The sequence below is a fragment of the Psammomys obesus genome, unplaced genomic scaffold (genome assembly GCF_907164565.1).
Source record: "Psammomys obesus unplaced genomic scaffold, mPsaObe1.curated_primary_1811, whole genome shotgun sequence".
NCBI lineage: Eukaryota > Metazoa > Chordata > Mammalia > Rodentia > Muridae > Psammomys > Psammomys obesus.
The window spans coordinates 32,225,122-32,243,144 of NW_026596034.1; the positions used below are offsets into that span (position 1 = coordinate 32,225,122).

General features: G+C 45.0%; 1 protein-coding gene and 1 non-coding gene across 2 annotated transcripts in view; one reads left to right on the top strand and one right to left on the bottom strand.

The window, feature by feature from the left end:
- The window catches only part of Cdyl2 (chromodomain Y like 2), a 178,198-nt gene extending 160,509 nt beyond the window's left edge, over positions 1-17,689 (bottom strand). The window contains exon 1 of the mRNA XM_055621220.1: positions 17,472-17,689. Within this exon, the coding sequence (XP_055477195.1) occupies positions 17,472-17,495 (24 nt within the window). The 5' untranslated portion in view covers positions 17,496-17,689. The remainder of the gene's footprint in view (positions 1-17,471) is intronic.
- Positions 605-735, top strand: LOC129687293 (small nucleolar RNA SNORA17). The gene has a single exon (XR_008721770.1). It is a non-coding gene; the product is annotated as a small nucleolar RNA SNORA17 (small nucleolar RNA).
- Positions 17,690-18,023: the final 334 nt, after the last annotated feature.

Genomic DNA, 18,023 nt, shown 5'->3' on the forward strand with positions numbered 1-18,023 from the left:
AGGAAGGAAGGAAGGAAGGAAGGAAGGAAGGAAGGAAGGAAGGAAGGAAGGAAGGAAGGAAGGAAGGAAACAACAGGTCAATATCCCTGATGAAACTAGCCAAAAATACTCAATAAAAAACATTCAAATAAAATACAGACATACATGAAAAAGATTATCCACTGTGACCAAGTTGGATTTATCTCTGAAATGTAGGGATGGTTCAACATATGCAAACCAAAAAGGTAATAAAAGAACATAAATGGACTTAAAGACAAACACACACACACAATCATCTCAAGAGACACAGAAAAAGTCTTGGACAAAACCTAACACACCTTAGTGATAAAACTTATAGAGAATGTAGAGAACATACCTCAACATAATAAAATCTACACATGAAAACTCCACAGCCAACACCATCCTCAATGGAGAAAAGCTTGAAACAACATCACTGAAGTCAGGAATGAGACAGGGATGTCCACCAGGCCACCCCTTTTCAATGATGTGCTCCAAGTAGTAGCTGGGACAGAAATTCATCTGCAGATGGCATTATACTGTACATTAGAGGTCCCATAAATTCTACCAGGAAATTTCTAGACCTGATGAGTAGATTCAGCAATGTGCTGCTGCTGGAGGCCTTGAAGGTTGGCTGCTGTGTCGCATGTGTATCAGTAGGTGGCAGAGAGGAGAGGGGCTGTGTCTATGCTCAGTGTTCTGACCAATGAATATCTGAATGATTACTAGCCTAAAGTCCCTGAAAAAAAAAATAATGAGCCTGAGGTGACCACCAGTCCTATGCCTTCAGGTACCAACAGCTCCCAGGACCTGCAGAAATCCTGAAACTAAAAGCACCCCGCCTGGGACTGAGTGTCCTGCGAAGGGATGAGTCCATGACAGATGACTCTTGCATGGGACCACTTGAAAGGCCAGACAGAGCAAGCCAACACAACCACCAAACCAGTACCAGGGGGTCTAGATAGCTTGAAATAATCACCAATCAGGCACCATGAAGACCTAATGGGCCAGACCATGCCTGCCCAGCACCATAAAGCACAAACAGGTTACAGCATTCCTGAAACCACTCTAAAGATGACCCCAGACACTCAGAGACCCTACGTGCCACAAGAAGAGCAAGTAAGTGGTACAGAAATAGAAGAGAAAGAGAAACAGAAGAATGTGGGCACGATGAAGAGAGGCAGAACTAGAGACTTAAGGGTAGTGAGGAACAGCCTGACCTGATGTGAGTAACAGTGATGCCACCTGGGACCATGGCGGGGTCCTGGCCTGTGTTGCCACCAGGGGTCACATCTGGTTCTGTGATCCTACAATAACAGGGGTCTGTTACCACCAGAGGCCAGGCAAACTTCTCTGGTCTAGGTTGCCACATGGAAACATGTTGATGTCTGACCCTTACCTGGACATGGAAGAGCTGGTCCTGGGGGTCAGGAAAGCAGGAGAGCTGACCCAGCCCCTAGCCAGTTGATGTACTTGGGAGAGCAGACCCGTACACTGTGGGAGTTGCAAGTTAGCTGGCCCCTGAGGATATGAATGTTGGAGAACTGGCCCTACCAGTCATCTCCTATGAGGTGGGGTGGACAAGTGAGAAATACCCTCCTCCACGGTTGCCCCTCACCACCTGCAGCAGGGAAGAGACCTAGCCCTTGGGTCATGAAAGCAGAAAAGATGGCCCTGCACCTTACCAGGGCAGAACAGTAGAACTGTCCCTGGTGGTGGGGGTGGGGTAGAGAGAATCACCAGTAAGCAGCCCCCAGAGCATGAGTATGGGAGAGCTGGCCCCCTCATCCCTTGCCACCTACAGCAATCAAGAGAGCTGGCCCCATGGTCATCAGAGCCAGAAAGCTGGCCCTGCCTCTCACCTGCTGCAGCACTTGGGAAAGCAGGGCCTGCCCATCACCTCAGTAGTATGGTAGAGCTGACTCTGATGGCCCGAGTTGAAGGGGGAGTTTGCAGGCCAGCTACCTACAGGGTGTGACTGTGGAAGCCAGAAGTTAGTGTAGGAGAGCCAGCCATCCTTCCCTCCCTCATTCCTAGCCATCCATGGCAGGCAGGAAAGCTTGCCCTGAGATCATGAAAGTAGGAAAACTGCCCATGTCCTTCCCCAGCTGCAACATTCAGGAGAGCAGACCCTAAACCTCACCTGGGAAGCCCTGGTTGCAAGGGATGCAGGTGAGCTGGCCGCCCGAGGACATGAGAACAGGAGAGCTGGTGGAATCACCAGCTCAGATACCTCTCAGGCCTAGATCCAGGGCTTTGAATTGACCTACCCCAACATCTACCCTGCCAATGAACTGCTGAAGTGCATGAAGAGGTGGTTCCTACAGATATAAAACTATAGGATCTTCATGACACAGGGCAACAATAAGATATCTGAGAGGAATGCCAAAAGTAGCAAAAGCCAGAGGCCTCATAGCAGACCAATGAGTCATTGCAATGAACATTTGCATGCAAAGAAGTGTGGATGAAAGGATATACACAATGTGACACACTAGAGCTTCCCCAGTGAGTTTTTTTTTTCTCTGTTGGGGGATGGTTGCAAGAGTGGAGGGCAGACACCAGTAGAGGGGTAGATGAGTGGGATTAAGGTGCATGACGTGAAATTCACAAAGAACCAATAGGAAGTTTTAAAAACTCGGCAATGTTGAAAGTTACAAAATCAGCCTGTAAAAATCAATAGTTTTTCTATACACCAATGATAAACATACAGAGAAACAGATCATGTACATACTCCCATTCACAACAGCCTCAAAGAAAACAGTATCTAGGAATAAGCCTAACCAAGGATGTGGGAAAACTTTAAACCTCTGAAGGAAAAAACATAGAGAAGGCACTACGAAATGAAAAGGTATCCCATGTTCATGGATTGGTAGAACCAATACTATGAAAAATGACCATCTACCAAATGCTAATCAAAGATTCAATGCAATCACAGTCAAGATCCCATCCTGTTCTTTGCAGAAATTGAAAAGAAAAACTATATTAAAATTCATATGAAACCACTAAAGACTCTGGATAATCAAAAGAATCCTGAAGAACAATGCTGAAGGGATTGCCATTCTAGGTCTTACTATATATCACATAGTAATAAAAACAATGAGGTACTGGACATGTGGCTCAGTGAAACAAAACTGAAGACCTAAATATGGGTACAAAAGGCTTCAGCCACTTCATATTTGAGGAAAATGCCACAAACATAAGCAAGGTAAAATAACGCATCTTCAGCAAATGGGGATGGGAAAACTGAATGTCCACATGCTTCTGAAATCACCCCAATGTTTACCACCTTGCACAAAAACGAACTTAAAAATTATCAAACACCATTAAATCATAAAAACTGAAACACTGCTAGGAAAAAAAAAAACATAGTTAATATCCAACATGATAGAGGTGTAGGGAAAAACTTTCTAAATAGGACTCTATTTGCCCCAAAAATAAGGCCAACAATTAACAAGTGAGACTACAAAACTAAAACTGCACAGCTGAAAAAAAAATAATTAACCAAATGAAGAGGAAGCCCACAGAATGGGGAAGAATCTTTGACAGCTATGCATCTGATAGAGGATTAATATCCAGAAGATATAAAGAACTAAAAAAAGGACAGAATCAAAATAGTGACCCACTGAAAAACTGGGCCTGGGACCTGAACAAACAATTCTCAAAACAAACAAAATAATGGTATAAAATATCATTGGTATTAAATGATCATCCATCCTAGAAATTAGGGCAGTACAAAGACAACTCTGAGATTTCATCCTACCCCAGTCGGAATGGCAAAGATCAGGTGCTGGAGATGGTGTGGGGAAAAGGGAATTCTCACGCACTGTTGGTGGGACTGCATTCTGCATACTGAAATCAGTGTGGAGAATTCTCAAAAAGCTAAAAATAAGTTGACCCTGTGACCCAACTATGCCAGCCTTTGGCATATGCCCTAAGAACTCAACATCCTTCTCCATGGATACTTGCTCAGCCATGTTCATTGCTGCTCTAGTCAGAATAGGTAGGAAACGGAATCAAGCTAAATGCTCTTAAGCCAACAAACAGATAGTGAAAATGTGGTATTGTGTACTAAATAGTACATTCAGCTGGCTCCACTCCACACCTGCTGCTATTCTTGCTGGCCATCCCATGACACTGGCATTGCCAAAATATTGGAGTCTCTTGCTGGGGCCAAAATTTGCACTTTCACCAATAGCCTCTCCTAAGCTCTCTTTGGGGACTCCAGCCCTGCCACACAGCACCAAGCCTCAGCTGATTTCTATGACCCCTTCATGTCTTTAAAACCAGTACCACAAGGTGACTCTTACACTATCAAGTTCAGTTACCAGAAAAGGTACAACCTTATCCACCTCTGAACACAGCTTGCATGGACCGATTCTAAGGAAAGACATCCCAGAATATTTTATCTCATTGATGCTGATCTTTTCTTAATCACCAGTGATTTCTCATCTCAAGCTAACCAGCATCAATTGTCCCAGAAAAACAAAGGTTTTACTTCAGTAGTTCTGGTGTCTTGTTAATCACTGCTGATTCTTCTGCCTCAGCTAACCAAAACCACAGATTTTTAACCCAAAATAGCAAATGACCTCAATAGAGTCATTGAGAGACTCTCAAACTTCCATGTGAAATGTCTCAAACTACGCCTCCATCATCTCTCAAAACTCTTATCTTCCAAGCTCCCACAGAAAAGCTAACCAAGCATTGGACACTCAGTGGCTTTTCTCACCCAAAGTTCCAAGTCCCTCCGCAGTCCTCTAAAAACAACATGGGCAGGTCTGACACATCAATGCCCACTCCTAATACCAATTTCTGTCCTAGTCAGGGTTACTATTGCGGTAATGAAACATTGTGACCAAAGCAACTTTGCAGGAAAGGGTTTATTTGGCTTTGGTTTATATACTTCCACATCACTGTTCATCATTGAAGGAAGTCAGGATAGGCACCTGGAGACAGGAACTGATGCAGACGCCGTGGAGGGGTGCTGCTTACTGGCTTGCTCAGCCTGCTTTCTTATAGAACCCTGGACCCCCAGCCCAGGAATGGCACCATTCACAATGGACTGGGCCTTCCCCCATCAATCACTAGTTTAAAAAATGCCCTACAGGCTTGCACACTGCTCCATCTTATGGAGACTTTTTCTCAATTGAGGCTTCTTTCTTTCTGATGACTCTATGTTGATACCTTGACATAAAACTAGCCAGAACAACTTCTAACGTGTAAAGGAATTGAACTAGTCTTCAAAACCTCCCAAAAAAGAGAAGTTTGGGGCCAGATGGTTTCACTGGTAAATTCCATCAAACATTAAAATAATAACAATAAAGCAAGAGAATGAAGAAAGTCCTCAAGGTTCCAGACTTATCCATCTCTACCATGATAATACAGAAGATGAGAAGATGACTGGATGAGCCACACAGCACCAAACCATGCATTTACTCAAAAAGCTGGGTCTACTGTTTGAAGAAAGCTGCATGCATTCTAAGGAGATTGGCTCTATGGCTCCTTTCCTCTGTCTATTAACCACAAAGTCTGGTTCATGGCCTCCACATATCACATATACCTTGTTCTTCAAAGGAGACCAGGTTTCAAAACACACAAATAAATAGATGTAAATATCAAGAAAATCAAATCCACACCCTTCTCATTATAAAAGCATGAGCTTTGGACTCTATTACTTGGTCTAACTTCCAACAGTTGACATGTGAATTGGTATTTCCAGGAAAATGCAGCTATCAGGGCTTCCCATAATGTCAAAACCTATGACATCACTCAGGAGAACAGGTTCCAACCTTGTTCATGATCACTTCACCAGGCCCCAAGCCCATGCTAAGCTGCCCGGGACTCCTTCATTAAATCTTTGTCATCAAGATTGTCAAGGCAATTCTCCAGAGGAACCCAGGAAGAATCTGCTTCTACCTCATGTGCAGCACATGCAGAAAACAACAAGGCAATCAGCCAGTTGTTGCATCTCATTCAACAGTCAAAGAGGTTCTTACTTTTTTATCACCTGCTGAAGATGTTCATGAAAGACCAAGCATAACTTTAAAACTGTAGCCTGGCTCCAAGACTTAGTGAGCCTCTGAAAACAGGACTGTGCCATCTTATTGAAAATGCAACACTCCAGATGAGTTTGTCTTACAGTAAAATGATGTGTCCACTAAATGACCAACAAAGATGAAAGAAAAAAAAACCCTCTAGAGTTAAGGAGCACTGAAAGTTTGGATAGTCCCTTCAGCCTCAGGCCAAGAAAGCTGTAGAAACATCTGAAACAACCTCAACATATGAAGGACATATGCATCCACTGAATGGATTTTTCTTTTGACTCTTACTCTCTGCCAACTGTTAAAGATGGAAGACTTTGGACATAGTCAACGCTCACAATCTAAGGAGAGATTCTGAAAATAAGTAGATACATTTATAGTCTATGCAAGCAAGTTCTAGAATGCCCCCCCAAAAAAATGATTGTATAGGAACCCAAAGAAGAGGAATAAAAATTTAAGTTCCATTACCTATGTGGTTTGAGTTTCAACATGTGTTTAAATTCCAGGAAGATCTTGGGTGTCGGGCCTCTACATAATGTCCAGGACTGTAAGGTCACCAAAGGAACAGGTGTAGCCTTACTTGCCATCACTAAGAAAACTCACCAACACCTGAAGCCATGCTTAGGTCCCCAGGGAATCCTTTGTAAAATCTTGGGTCAGAAGGGCTTGGCCAAATGCAGCATCTAAGCAGAAGCCAGGAGGAGTTGAAACTAAGCTAACATAGATGGGCTGTGCATAACAACAAAGGCTGATGCTCCATCTAGAAGTTAGAGAAGAGCAATCATGGATCACGGAGTATTCAAGAGTGACAAGAAGCTCTCTGGGTAGCACACACACTGAACACAGAGAAACAGCAAGAGGACTGGAGAACAAGCCACACAGAGCTGACACACATCCTAAAGAAGCTCCATCAGAAGATGGCAAAACAGGAGTTCTGGGTTAGGTTTTCTTGTTTGGTTGGTTGGTTTTGTTTGTTTGTTTGTTTGTTTCAGATCCGTTTGTTTGTTTGTTTGTTTCAGATCCTTGTAAGGATACCCCAGAAAAAACCTGGCATGAACACCTGTGAGGTGCTAGAATGACTCAAACAATGGGAGGCAATCCCCTGAACTCCAGTGATGAGAATGAAAAGAAGACAAAAGGTGGATATACACAGGCTGCTGATTCAACAGAGCAGACACCGTGTCTGAGCAAAACAAAAAAGAGACCATATTTCTGGCTTGGGAATGAACAGATGGGGGCTAGAAAGAAGATTCTAAGTCTGACTTTTTTGGATATCGAGTTTAAAGGAGAATTAGACAGATAGTTCCAGAGCTCAAATGAAGAATCCAGGCAAGCATCAAACCCTTCAAAACCAGCAATCCAGTCTGTTTGCTACAAGAGGTCAGAAGAAGCCTGGGGCAGACTACCATATTGTAAACTACCAGTTTTAAGGTACAGACAGCAGAAAATGAGGACACAGAGTCAACCAGAGAGTGGAAGAGGCTCCAACAATGAGGCGGGGTACTCAAGAGACGTGATACCCTGTTACATGTCTTCCGGGGTGTGTTGAGAAAATATCACATGAGCAATTGAGAGAATCCTGATCACAAGCTTGACACATGGCCAGTCTGTCAGTACCCAAACCAGATATATGAGTCCCAGGAAGGTGGTAAATGACAAATAATGTCTTCAGAGAGGCACCAGTGTGGCAGATGTGATTCCAAAGGGATCCAAAAAAGAAAGACTTGACCATCAGGGAATGGCAAGAGATGGTGTCAATACAAACACGTCCATACAAGGTGTCAACACAAGGATGTGACACCCACCCAACTCAGGTCTTCTTTAGAGACGGATAAACCCATCCCACTGTTGCAAGGAGGTTGCCAATACCACACAGATGTCACTCAAGGGAGCTACCCAGCCCCAGCCCACAGAGCAACCTTCAGTACTGAATGGCTGACACAGGGGTTCAAGAGTTCTGTCTCCTTGCTTCAACTGGGCTTGTTTCTTTTGTTTTATTTTGTCTTTTGAGACAAGTTTTCTCTGGCTGTCCTGAACTCACTTTGTAGACCAGGCTAGCCTTGCACTCACAGAGATCCACCTGCCTCTGCTTCCCAATTGCTGGGATTAAAGGCATGTACCCCCACGCCCAGTTCTGAGGGTGTTTCTGAAGAGCCACCATAATTTTTATTAAGATCAGCAAGGACTCAGCTACCATTTTGTTATACATCATTATCTGTCTAGTCCTGCCTCCCCAACACCCTTCCAGGCCTACAGTCTTCTAGATTGCCTCTAGACACAAGTTTCTATGTCAGTTTGTCTCCAGGCAGCCCAATAAGGAATGGATGGTACATATCAACTTGGACCAAGCCACTAGGGCTACAGTGCAGAGGCAGGGATGCCAAGGGCAGAGGCAGCAAGCCATAGGGCAGCCTTTGTGTGTCCTTGGTATAAAGCAGCTCTTTCACATGCAGCTAACAGAGACGGGCTATCCAGTTGTCATCCACACTGGTGAAGGGTGACTTGAAGGTTTGATTCACCATGAGGGACTTTTGCTATCTAATGAGGTCTACTCAGGGTCCAGCAGCAGGCAAAATGGTAACTTCAATTACCAGGAACAGCTGAAGGACTCTTTTCAGGAGAGTGATGACCATGCCACACACAGGGAAGACAGGCAGAAAGGTGGGCTTGAAGCATGGGCTTCCCATACTGTCAGGCATCTCATTCAGTAAGTGGTTACTTAAAGCTACCATGTGAGCAGCAAAGTCCCACAAACTGGTGCTACAAGCACAGATGATCCAGACATAATCTCTCTATCACTGGGTCTGCAGTCTAGCAGGGAACAGTGGGATTCAACTATAGAGTCCTTTTCCCAGGCAACATGGACAAGGGACCATTTTGGTGCAATTGCCTTTTCTTCATTTAACTGACTACCTAGTTTTCTTACCACTGACCAGGTTAGCTGAGGCAAGCAGTAAATTTTATTGTGATAGCAAACACTTTCAATAAAATCCCAAACTGTTACCCGCCTTCCTGCAGCAGCCTGTGATTCATCGACTTCTTCCTGTGTTTTATTTGCTGAGTGCATAGGAAAATGACCTTGGACTTTTTGTAATGAAAAGTGGCTGTGCGTAGTATCAGGTTAGGTTTAGTTTGGGTTTGCTTTGACCATGTGGTCTTGCAATCTCAAGTTCTGGTTCATGTCCATTGAACCCCAAGTCTTTAAAAATGGAAATTTGTTTTTTGTGTTTGTCTGTTAGTATGGTTCCCATACCTTCCTTCTCCCAAATAGTCAAGGCAGAAAGACCTAGATGTATCAATAAGCCCAAACAACAGAGAACAAAAGTTTATATGTCCTATTGTTATCACACACTTACTACACACTAAACCAGCCACCGCCTCTGCCTTGAGTGTCACTTGAGGATGGGCATGTGCTATGGACAGTGTATTTCCCGGTACTCCTTTACATAAGAAGATGTGGTTAGGAACTGTTTTGAGTACAATATATACCTATAATGTTGCTTAAAAAAAATAGCACATATACCAGAAGTTTAAATATATGCCCAAAGGAAAAAAAAAGAGAGAGAGAGAGAAATAAAAGGAAACTGACCATACTCCAACTTGTAACATAGAAAACTGTGAGGCAGGGGCAGATCACAACCATATATGGATACTGAGTTTGTTTGTTTACTGCCAATATTTTTCTTAATGGTTGGTTCGACCAACAGTATAAGCATGACATGAACAGTGATTACACTTTACTTCTCATCTTTAAAAATGATACAAATAAATATAAGCTCTCAAAAATGCATTCATGATTAATTGAGATGCTGAGGTTTTAATTGCTACATTCCAGAAGAAGAATTTAAGACACTCATGGCTACAGAATCTCTGCCCCGCAGTTATAGGAACATAGGTAACATGTATTATTTAACTGATGTATTATTTAACTGATTATTCAAGAAGTAACTATTGTTTATGTGTATGGATATTTTGACTGTATTTATGTCTGTATGTCACATGCTCATACCTGGTGCTATGAAGGCCAGAAGAGGGCAGCATGCCACCTGGAACTGCAATTACAGATGGTTGTGAGGCAACATAAGGGTGCTAGGCATCCTGTCTGAGTCCTCACCCTGTACTCTTAATCACTGTCATCTCTCCAGCCCAATGACTATGTTTAAATTAAATACAGCTCTAGCATTTTCACGATCTCTATGGTTTGTTAGTAAAACCCCTGAAACGGTCTTTAGAACACTGGGCTAAAGGACAAGAAAATAAAATCCAGGAGGAAAATCCCCTGATGAAGAATCTGAGAATAAGGCGATGGCTCCTTAGCAGCGGGGAACTCCTGATGCATTGCAGTGAGTGATCGAAGCCTCAGCCCCACAGATGTGGCCCTAACATCTACATCCCACAGTTACCAATTGCTTATTGGTTACTCAGTCTAAGAACACTACAGGCCACTCTCTCTCTTAAAACGCAATCTTCCATTGACTTCCATAGCATCACCAGGCCAATGAGAGAATAGCACCATCACAGCTGATTGAGGAGAGGTGATTGCATTCAGCCCTCCATCTTTCTTTATTCCTCTTTTGAAAAAGAAGGCTAGTTCTATGGCTAGGTTGGATCAGGAAGTAACCCTGAGGACAGAAACCACAACTGAGGATAATGGGATAGAGATAAAGGGAACCTAAAACCTTGAGAACTTCACAGAGTGGCATATCAATCCTGAACTCCAACCTTCACTTCATATTTTTAAAAACGCTTCATGTCTAAGTCATGGCCATTACTGTATATTTCTGCTACACCTGCTGCATATAATCCTGACTGATAAAGCAAACTGCTGATTTCTTTAAATTTTCCAATCTCACCCATTTCTCTTCATCCCAATTACTGCTCCCACTCAGCCACCATCATCTCTCCCTCCAGTTACCAAAACAGCATGGAGCAGTGTTGGCAGGTCAGCCTGCTCCTGTTCCTCCACTAATTTAATCAACCGTCCATTTTGGAAGGGAAATCTCAGGTTATAAATCAAGAATAGTACAAAATATCCATATACTTCAAACTATCATTTCTCAAAATCTACTCTGGGAAATAGAGCTCAGCATAGATATAAATAATGATGTTTGTGGATGTTCATAACATCAGTACATAATGGCTTACAAATGGAAACAAGCCAGATTCCCAATAACAGGAAATTGGTTATCAAAAAATGAGAATTTACCTTTCATTGAAGGTTATGACAGGGTACTAGTTTAGATCCTGAAAATCTGGCCACATTCATTTCCTAAATGAGTCTTCGAAGGCCATCACCTCCTCTGTGAAGCCTTCTCTCACTGCCCCCAGCCTGGATCTCATCTATACCTCAACATCATCCTGCAAGCCTCATCTTCCTGATAGAATATGTTCTCCACTGACTGTGAATTTCTGTTCTTATGTTATCTCCAAACAGACCATAGACTTTTAGGGGACACCGCCATCATTTCCCCAGTCCTAAACATATAATTGTTGATCTACAAATATGAAAGAAGTAAATGGATAATGGTGCTACAAATTCAGCCAACTTAGACCTCACTTCACCATCCAACAGAGGTGTTTAAACTAACTACATGTGTCTGATAGTGAGAGAAACATGCAGGCTGAACTGTTCTGGAAAAATGGTCAGGCTCCCAGGATACTTTTTTTTATATTTTTTTATTAATTACACTTTATTTACTTTGTATTCCCCCATAAGCCCCTTCCTCCTCTCCTCCCAATCCCACCTTCCCTCCCCCTTCTCCACACATGCCCCTCCCCAAGTACGAGGATAATTTTATCACCCTTCAAAGATAGCTTAAGGCCTTGAAGAATGACCTTAGGCAATAAGGAATAACATAAAAACCTTTTACAAAGGTGATGGATTCCTGTTGAAGAATGAAATACCTAGTCCATATTAATTAGATAGTACTATGACCCCAATACTCCAACTCAACTGGTATATCATCCTTGAAAGAGATATGTACAGAGATTTAAGAAGTTGTATCTTTGACAAGAAGGTCCTTACACGGGACTTACTAACTATGCAAATCACTCCAGCCTCACAAGGAAGTTGTGTAGCTTGAGGTGTCATTTCTTCAACTTGTTGATATTAATATTTTTTTAAGCAGTCATAAGCTAGAGCTCTCACAAGGAAAGAGACTTGACAATGAATGGAAACATTAGCATCAAGCTGGAAATGTGCTCAGTCACCGCACTGAAAATTTGTGGTAGCTCACATAGTGCCACCATGTTGACCCACATGAAGGCAGCAGAACACGTGAAGAGGGTCTGAAGACCTTGCTCACCACTCGGGGAGTGAAGAAAGCTATAGACCAGACTTTGTCAGAAATTGTGTTTAATAAGAAGTGAATGCCCTGGGAAACTACCAAGCAACAAAGAATTGCCAGCTCTACAAGAGCACCATAAAGGGCCAATGGACTTGGTGAAGGGCCCACCAGCCAGCATACTTCTATTTGATTTATAGTGCTTAGTTAATGCTGTGGGCTCAAGGATGCATACATGGTCCATGACCTGCTCCAATGCTGTTTCCCTAAACATAAGAAGAGAGAGATGTATGTCACACATACACACACACACAAACAGACACACAGAAAATACAGCCAATTTCTGCTGATAGAGATTTAGGAAAAACAACAAACAGAGCCTAGCACAGAAACACTGTCAGGTTCAACTAAGTAAGTGTCACCTTGGCCACTCCACATAAACAGAAAGCTTCCTCTTTGAACATTTTTGCCAGCAAGGTAGGTTCGTTGTCCTTCATGTCAACTAATCAAGGGTGAGGGGTATTAGACGCCACTCAACATTAAGGAAAGCCACACACTAGAGGTTTAAACGCAGTCAATCCTTCAGAGGGAGAACAGTCAGCTTCTCTAGAAGATACCCAGACACGCTTTTAGAAAAAGAGCTGAGCTACTCTTCATGGTGTGTGCTGGGTAGATACTGTCAACCTTAACAAGGACACCTGGAAAGAGGGAACCTCAATTGAAGGATTGCCTGCATCAGACTGGCCTGTGAGCATGCCAATGAGGCAATTTTTTTTTTTTTTTACTAATGATTGATGTGGGAGGGCCCAGCCCACTGTGGGTTGCTCCACTCCAAGAGAAGATATTAGGTTATATAAGAAAGCAGGTCATTACTCCTCACCCTCATAAAAATATGGTTTATTAAATAAATGTTATGATAAGCCATGTTTTATATACTCAATTATAATATTTAATTAAGTACATGCTATAATGTAGAATGAGTTGTCTTTTTCTAATTTCTTTTTATTTCGTTTTTGAAATTTTGTTTTATTTTATTTTGGTTTTCAAGACAGGGTAGCTTCTGTGTAGCCTTGGCTGTCCTGGACTCACTTTATAGACCAGGATGGCCTTGAACTCACAGAGATCTGCCTGCCTTTGCCTCCCGAGTGCTGGGATTAAAAGTATGTGCCACCACTGCCTAGCTACTTTATTTCTTTTAATAAGAAAGAAGGATGATCTGTGCAAGGCATAGGGAGCAAGTCAGTAAGCAGCATTTCTCCATGTCTCTACTTCAGTTCCTGCCTTGAGGTTCCTGCTTGGAGTTCCTACACTGGCTTCCCACAATGATGGTCTGTATAATGTGGAAGTGTATCTTACTTCACCCAAGTTGATTTGGTCCGTGAATAATCTCAGTAACAGATGCAAAACTAGGACATGAAATTACCACCACAAAGATACCATGAGCTGGGGAAGAAATACATGTAACTCTCAATATAAGAATGCTAAATATCGCTCAGAGTGATCCCTGTCTACTGGCCCCAGTCTTCAGTTCACTGATAAGAGTCATGAGTGAGTAAATGTGTGAGGAGCTAGGAACCCTGGGAAAAAGACTTGAAAACTCGGTTCCCTGTGCCACGAATGATGTGTTCACGATACCCAATCATCTTGGCAAATGGCTAACTAGACGCCAGGGATGGCAAGCTCTAATACCATCCAGATTGAGATTGACAGTGTAAACATGTAGGGAAATGAATCTGTATACAGATCATTGCGGAAAGAGACAAACTAAAGATCGTCTGCCCCATCTAAAGGCATTCAAAGACATTTTTCATACATAACAATGAGGTAAGGCAAACACTCACACTCACTCAGACACACACACAGCCTAGAACTGTCTCGTGGACTAATTTTTGATGACCCATATGTTTACTAGCTCATCTTGGCAAGGGGGGTGGTGGTGATTACATTTTATATCCAGGCATATCTGGCTCTAAGACACTGGTTCTCAACTTGTGGGCTGTGACCCCCTTTGAGGGTTGAGTGACCCTTTCACAAAGATCGCGTATCAGATATCCTGTATATCAGATATTTACATTATGATTTATAACAGTGGCAAAAGTATATTTATAGAACAGCAAAAAAAAAAAAAAAAAACAAATTTATGCTTGACGGTACATATGAACTGTAGTAAAGGGTCACAGCCTTAGGAAGATTGAAGACTTCTGCTCTAGGATATCAGTCAATCAACATTTGAATCACTTCCATATGCATGATAACTAGAATGCCTCAGAAGGGGCATCCCATAACTAAAACAGAGAATCCATCAAATCCAAATTTCAGAACCTTCTGTTGGTCCAGGTTTCCTCACCACAACTGAAGAGCATTATCATGTAAAGAAAGCTCATTTTCTGAAAATCAGCACCCAACGCCTTAACAGAACTCTCTGAGGAAGGCTTGCTTTTTTATAACTAAGGTGTCTAAAATCACCAAAGAGACGGTGAATCTCTACAATCCAAACATTATCCTCTCCATAAGGCACCAAGGGTGATGTTCCAGCTGGAATATATGCTACAAAGGTTATCACTCGAAGTTGACTCAAATATGCTTAATGGTTAAAGGTTATGATAAGCCATTTTATGTACACTCAAGTATGATATTTAATTAAGGAAATACCCTCACATAGACTGAGACTTTTATTTCTTTTAAGGTCATTAACTGCACTGAATATGCCCAGATCTATTTTTTTAATCAACACGCTATTTTTTTAATGCACATGACAATTTTACAGTTAGAAATACATGTACTGAGGTACACTAGGCACTTCTTTTTTTTATGTTAAATTTGAACAACCAATTAAACCCCTCAGTGTATGTTATGTAACGGAGGCACAGGCTATAAAAATGATGACATTGGCTATATTCTCATAATGCAATTTAGCACTTCTAGTAATGGCTATGTAAAATAATCAGCCACAGGAAAACCATTTTATACCTCATACAATCACCTACCACCACAGAAGTAATTGTTATTATTGTCCTGCTTATTGAACTCCAATAAGCACTCCTGAGTCACTGAGATAGTTCAAGGCCATTGTGGAAACTCCCATCATCACGGACCCATCTGGTGACTACAATTACCAAGGTTAAGAATGGCAGTTTCAGATGAACATTAAACAAGAAATTATCCCCAGGAGGTTCGTAAGTTTCAGACTTTAAATGGGGAAGCAGTGACGTCTCCTGTGATGTTCACTTCATGTCTTCAACAAGGCCACTTGTCATCCACCCAATGGCTGTGGCTTTGAGACAACTTGCCATCGATGAGAAAAATTCCATGACCCCGGCAAGATTGGTCTTGTCCCTAAACGGCATCCACTTTCTGCCAGTGTCCTGGTAGGACTGATTTTACCCTGGGGCTCTTAGGGCACAGGTTTTCATTTCACTGTGTTTTAACTTTTGGTTTCATAGACTGCTCCACCATCTTGAAAACCAGCGATGGATTTGGGTGGCCCGCTGGCCACATCCGTCAGTTTCTCATCAGGTTTCTATCCCGCCTTGGCTTCTCCATCAGCACAAGGGTAAGGAAGGTCACACGGTTGACAAGAGGTCAACTCATATCACATGGGTCCCACCTGAGCCTCACAGAGCCTACTGGCCTGGCCACCATTCTCCCCTCACACCAGTCAGTAAATGAACTGTCTGAGAAGCTTGGGCTTCCGGGAAGGCTCGGGGAACAAGCTTGAGGTGGCTGAACTGCTACTGCAGTCTCTTACCAGAAACGTTAACTCAACCTGTCCTAGGACTGCATGGAAATTTAGACAACCTTACGAGTGACAGCCACTGTGACTGACTCATACTGGAGGGTGGGGCTGGGAAGCCCACATGACCCCTGACACTGGATTCTTGCAGCATCTGCAGGCCTCCTGGTAGAAGGTGGCCAGTCCCTTTGGCTTCTTGACTCAGAACCTTCTCTTAGGAACGAACACCTCTTTGAGGGCCTCCTCCCCCTGGGTCTGGTGGTGGTGTCTTGTTTGTCCAGTGGTCCAAATCCCGCGCGGGAACGGTTGTGGTCCCAAGGCTGGCTAAGCCCTCTCTCCCCAGAGACCACGGGTATTTCTCTATTGTTCAAAAGATGACAGATGGATGTCTTCGCTCAACATTTTGAACCGATTTCAAAATATCCAGTGCCCACTACTACCTGTGTGGCCCTAGAGACAAGAATTACCCCAGGGCCAGCCAGAGTAGTTCTGGAAACCGGATTCACACCCATGCCCTCTGACAGGTCTGACCACCCACAGACAACTTCCATGCCCACTTCCCTCCCAGCCAGAGGGCCCCTCTGCAGCCCCCTTTCACCCTGAGAGGCATGACACCAGCAGAGACAGCCCCCAATCCTCTGCCAGAGGAGCTTCAGAGCCCGGGGGGGGGGGGGGGGGGGGGGGGGGGGGGGGGGGGGGCTCTAGGCAGCAGGTGGGGGGAGGGGGAAGGCACCCAGTGGCCCCAGTGGAATTGCAAAAGTGCTGTCCCCAGAGCCGCGCCCCCACCCGCCCGCCCCAGCACTCCTTGGCATTCCCCTCCCGGGGAGCCTGGCTCCACTAGGATCACCCACCTTCTTCTCCCCACCCAACCTAGACTCGCGCACCCCCGGGGTCTCGACACCCCTAAATTGGGCCGTCCGCAGCGCGGTCCCCCGCATTCCCTCGCACGTCCGGCGGCGACTTTTTTTTTTCTTTTCTTTTCTTTTTTTTCTTTCTTTCTTTTTATCTTTCTTTCTTTCTTTTTTTTTTTTTACCTGTACTTTTCGGCACACTTGGAGCGGCTCGTCGGGGCTAAGCAAACACCTCCCCGGGACCGCTACCTTCCCTCCCTCCGCCCCGGCTCCGCCCGGCTTCCTCCTTCCCCTCTCTCCAAGGCCGCAAAGTAGATGGAGTAAGAGAGTGTGTGCGCGAGAGAAAGAGAAAGAGGGAGCGGGCGCCGCGGGAGGCGGCGGCGGGAGGCGCGCCCGGCCCCCGCCACCCTCCGGTCCCCGCCGCCACCCTCGGGTCCGCCGCCACCCTCCAGTCCCCCAGGCGCCCTCCGATCCCGGCCGCCGCCACCCACGGGCTCAGGACTCCGTTCGCACCCCTCCCGGCCAGGCCCGGTCCCCCGGCGCCGCCCGCGCCCCGGCTTCCCCGTACCTCGTAAAGGTCCCCAGAAGCCATGCCAGGCTGCGGAACTTGGCTCGCCGGGTGTGCGCGTCTTGCTCGCTCGCGCGCTCCCGTGCGTGTGCACGCCGGGGTCCGGGTTGCGCGCGCCCGCGAGCGCGTGTGTGCGTGCGTGTGTGTCTGTGTGTGTCTGTGTGTGTGTGTGTGCGTGCGCGCGCGCGAGAGTGTGTATATGTGTGTATGTGTGTGCGCGCAAGTGTGTGCGGCGTGTTGAGTAAACTGTGTTTTTGCAGAATGACAGGCTTGGGGGCCGCCTGTGCGCAGAATCAGAGCGGGCGGCGGCGGGGCTGGCTGGCAGGGCTGGCGTAACCGGCGGCGGCCGCGGCGGTCGCGGCGACACGCGAGCGCGGGCAGCGGCGACCGACGGCCGCGCGGCGCGCCCCGAGCTTCGGACGCGGCCCCCCGAGCGCCCGGGCCCCGGTGTCCCAAGGCCGGTGACTGCAGCGCCCGGCTCGCCCCGGCGCCGCCTGCAGGAAGCCGCCCCGCGCCCGCCACCCGCCCGGACGCTGCTGCCACTGGGCGAGT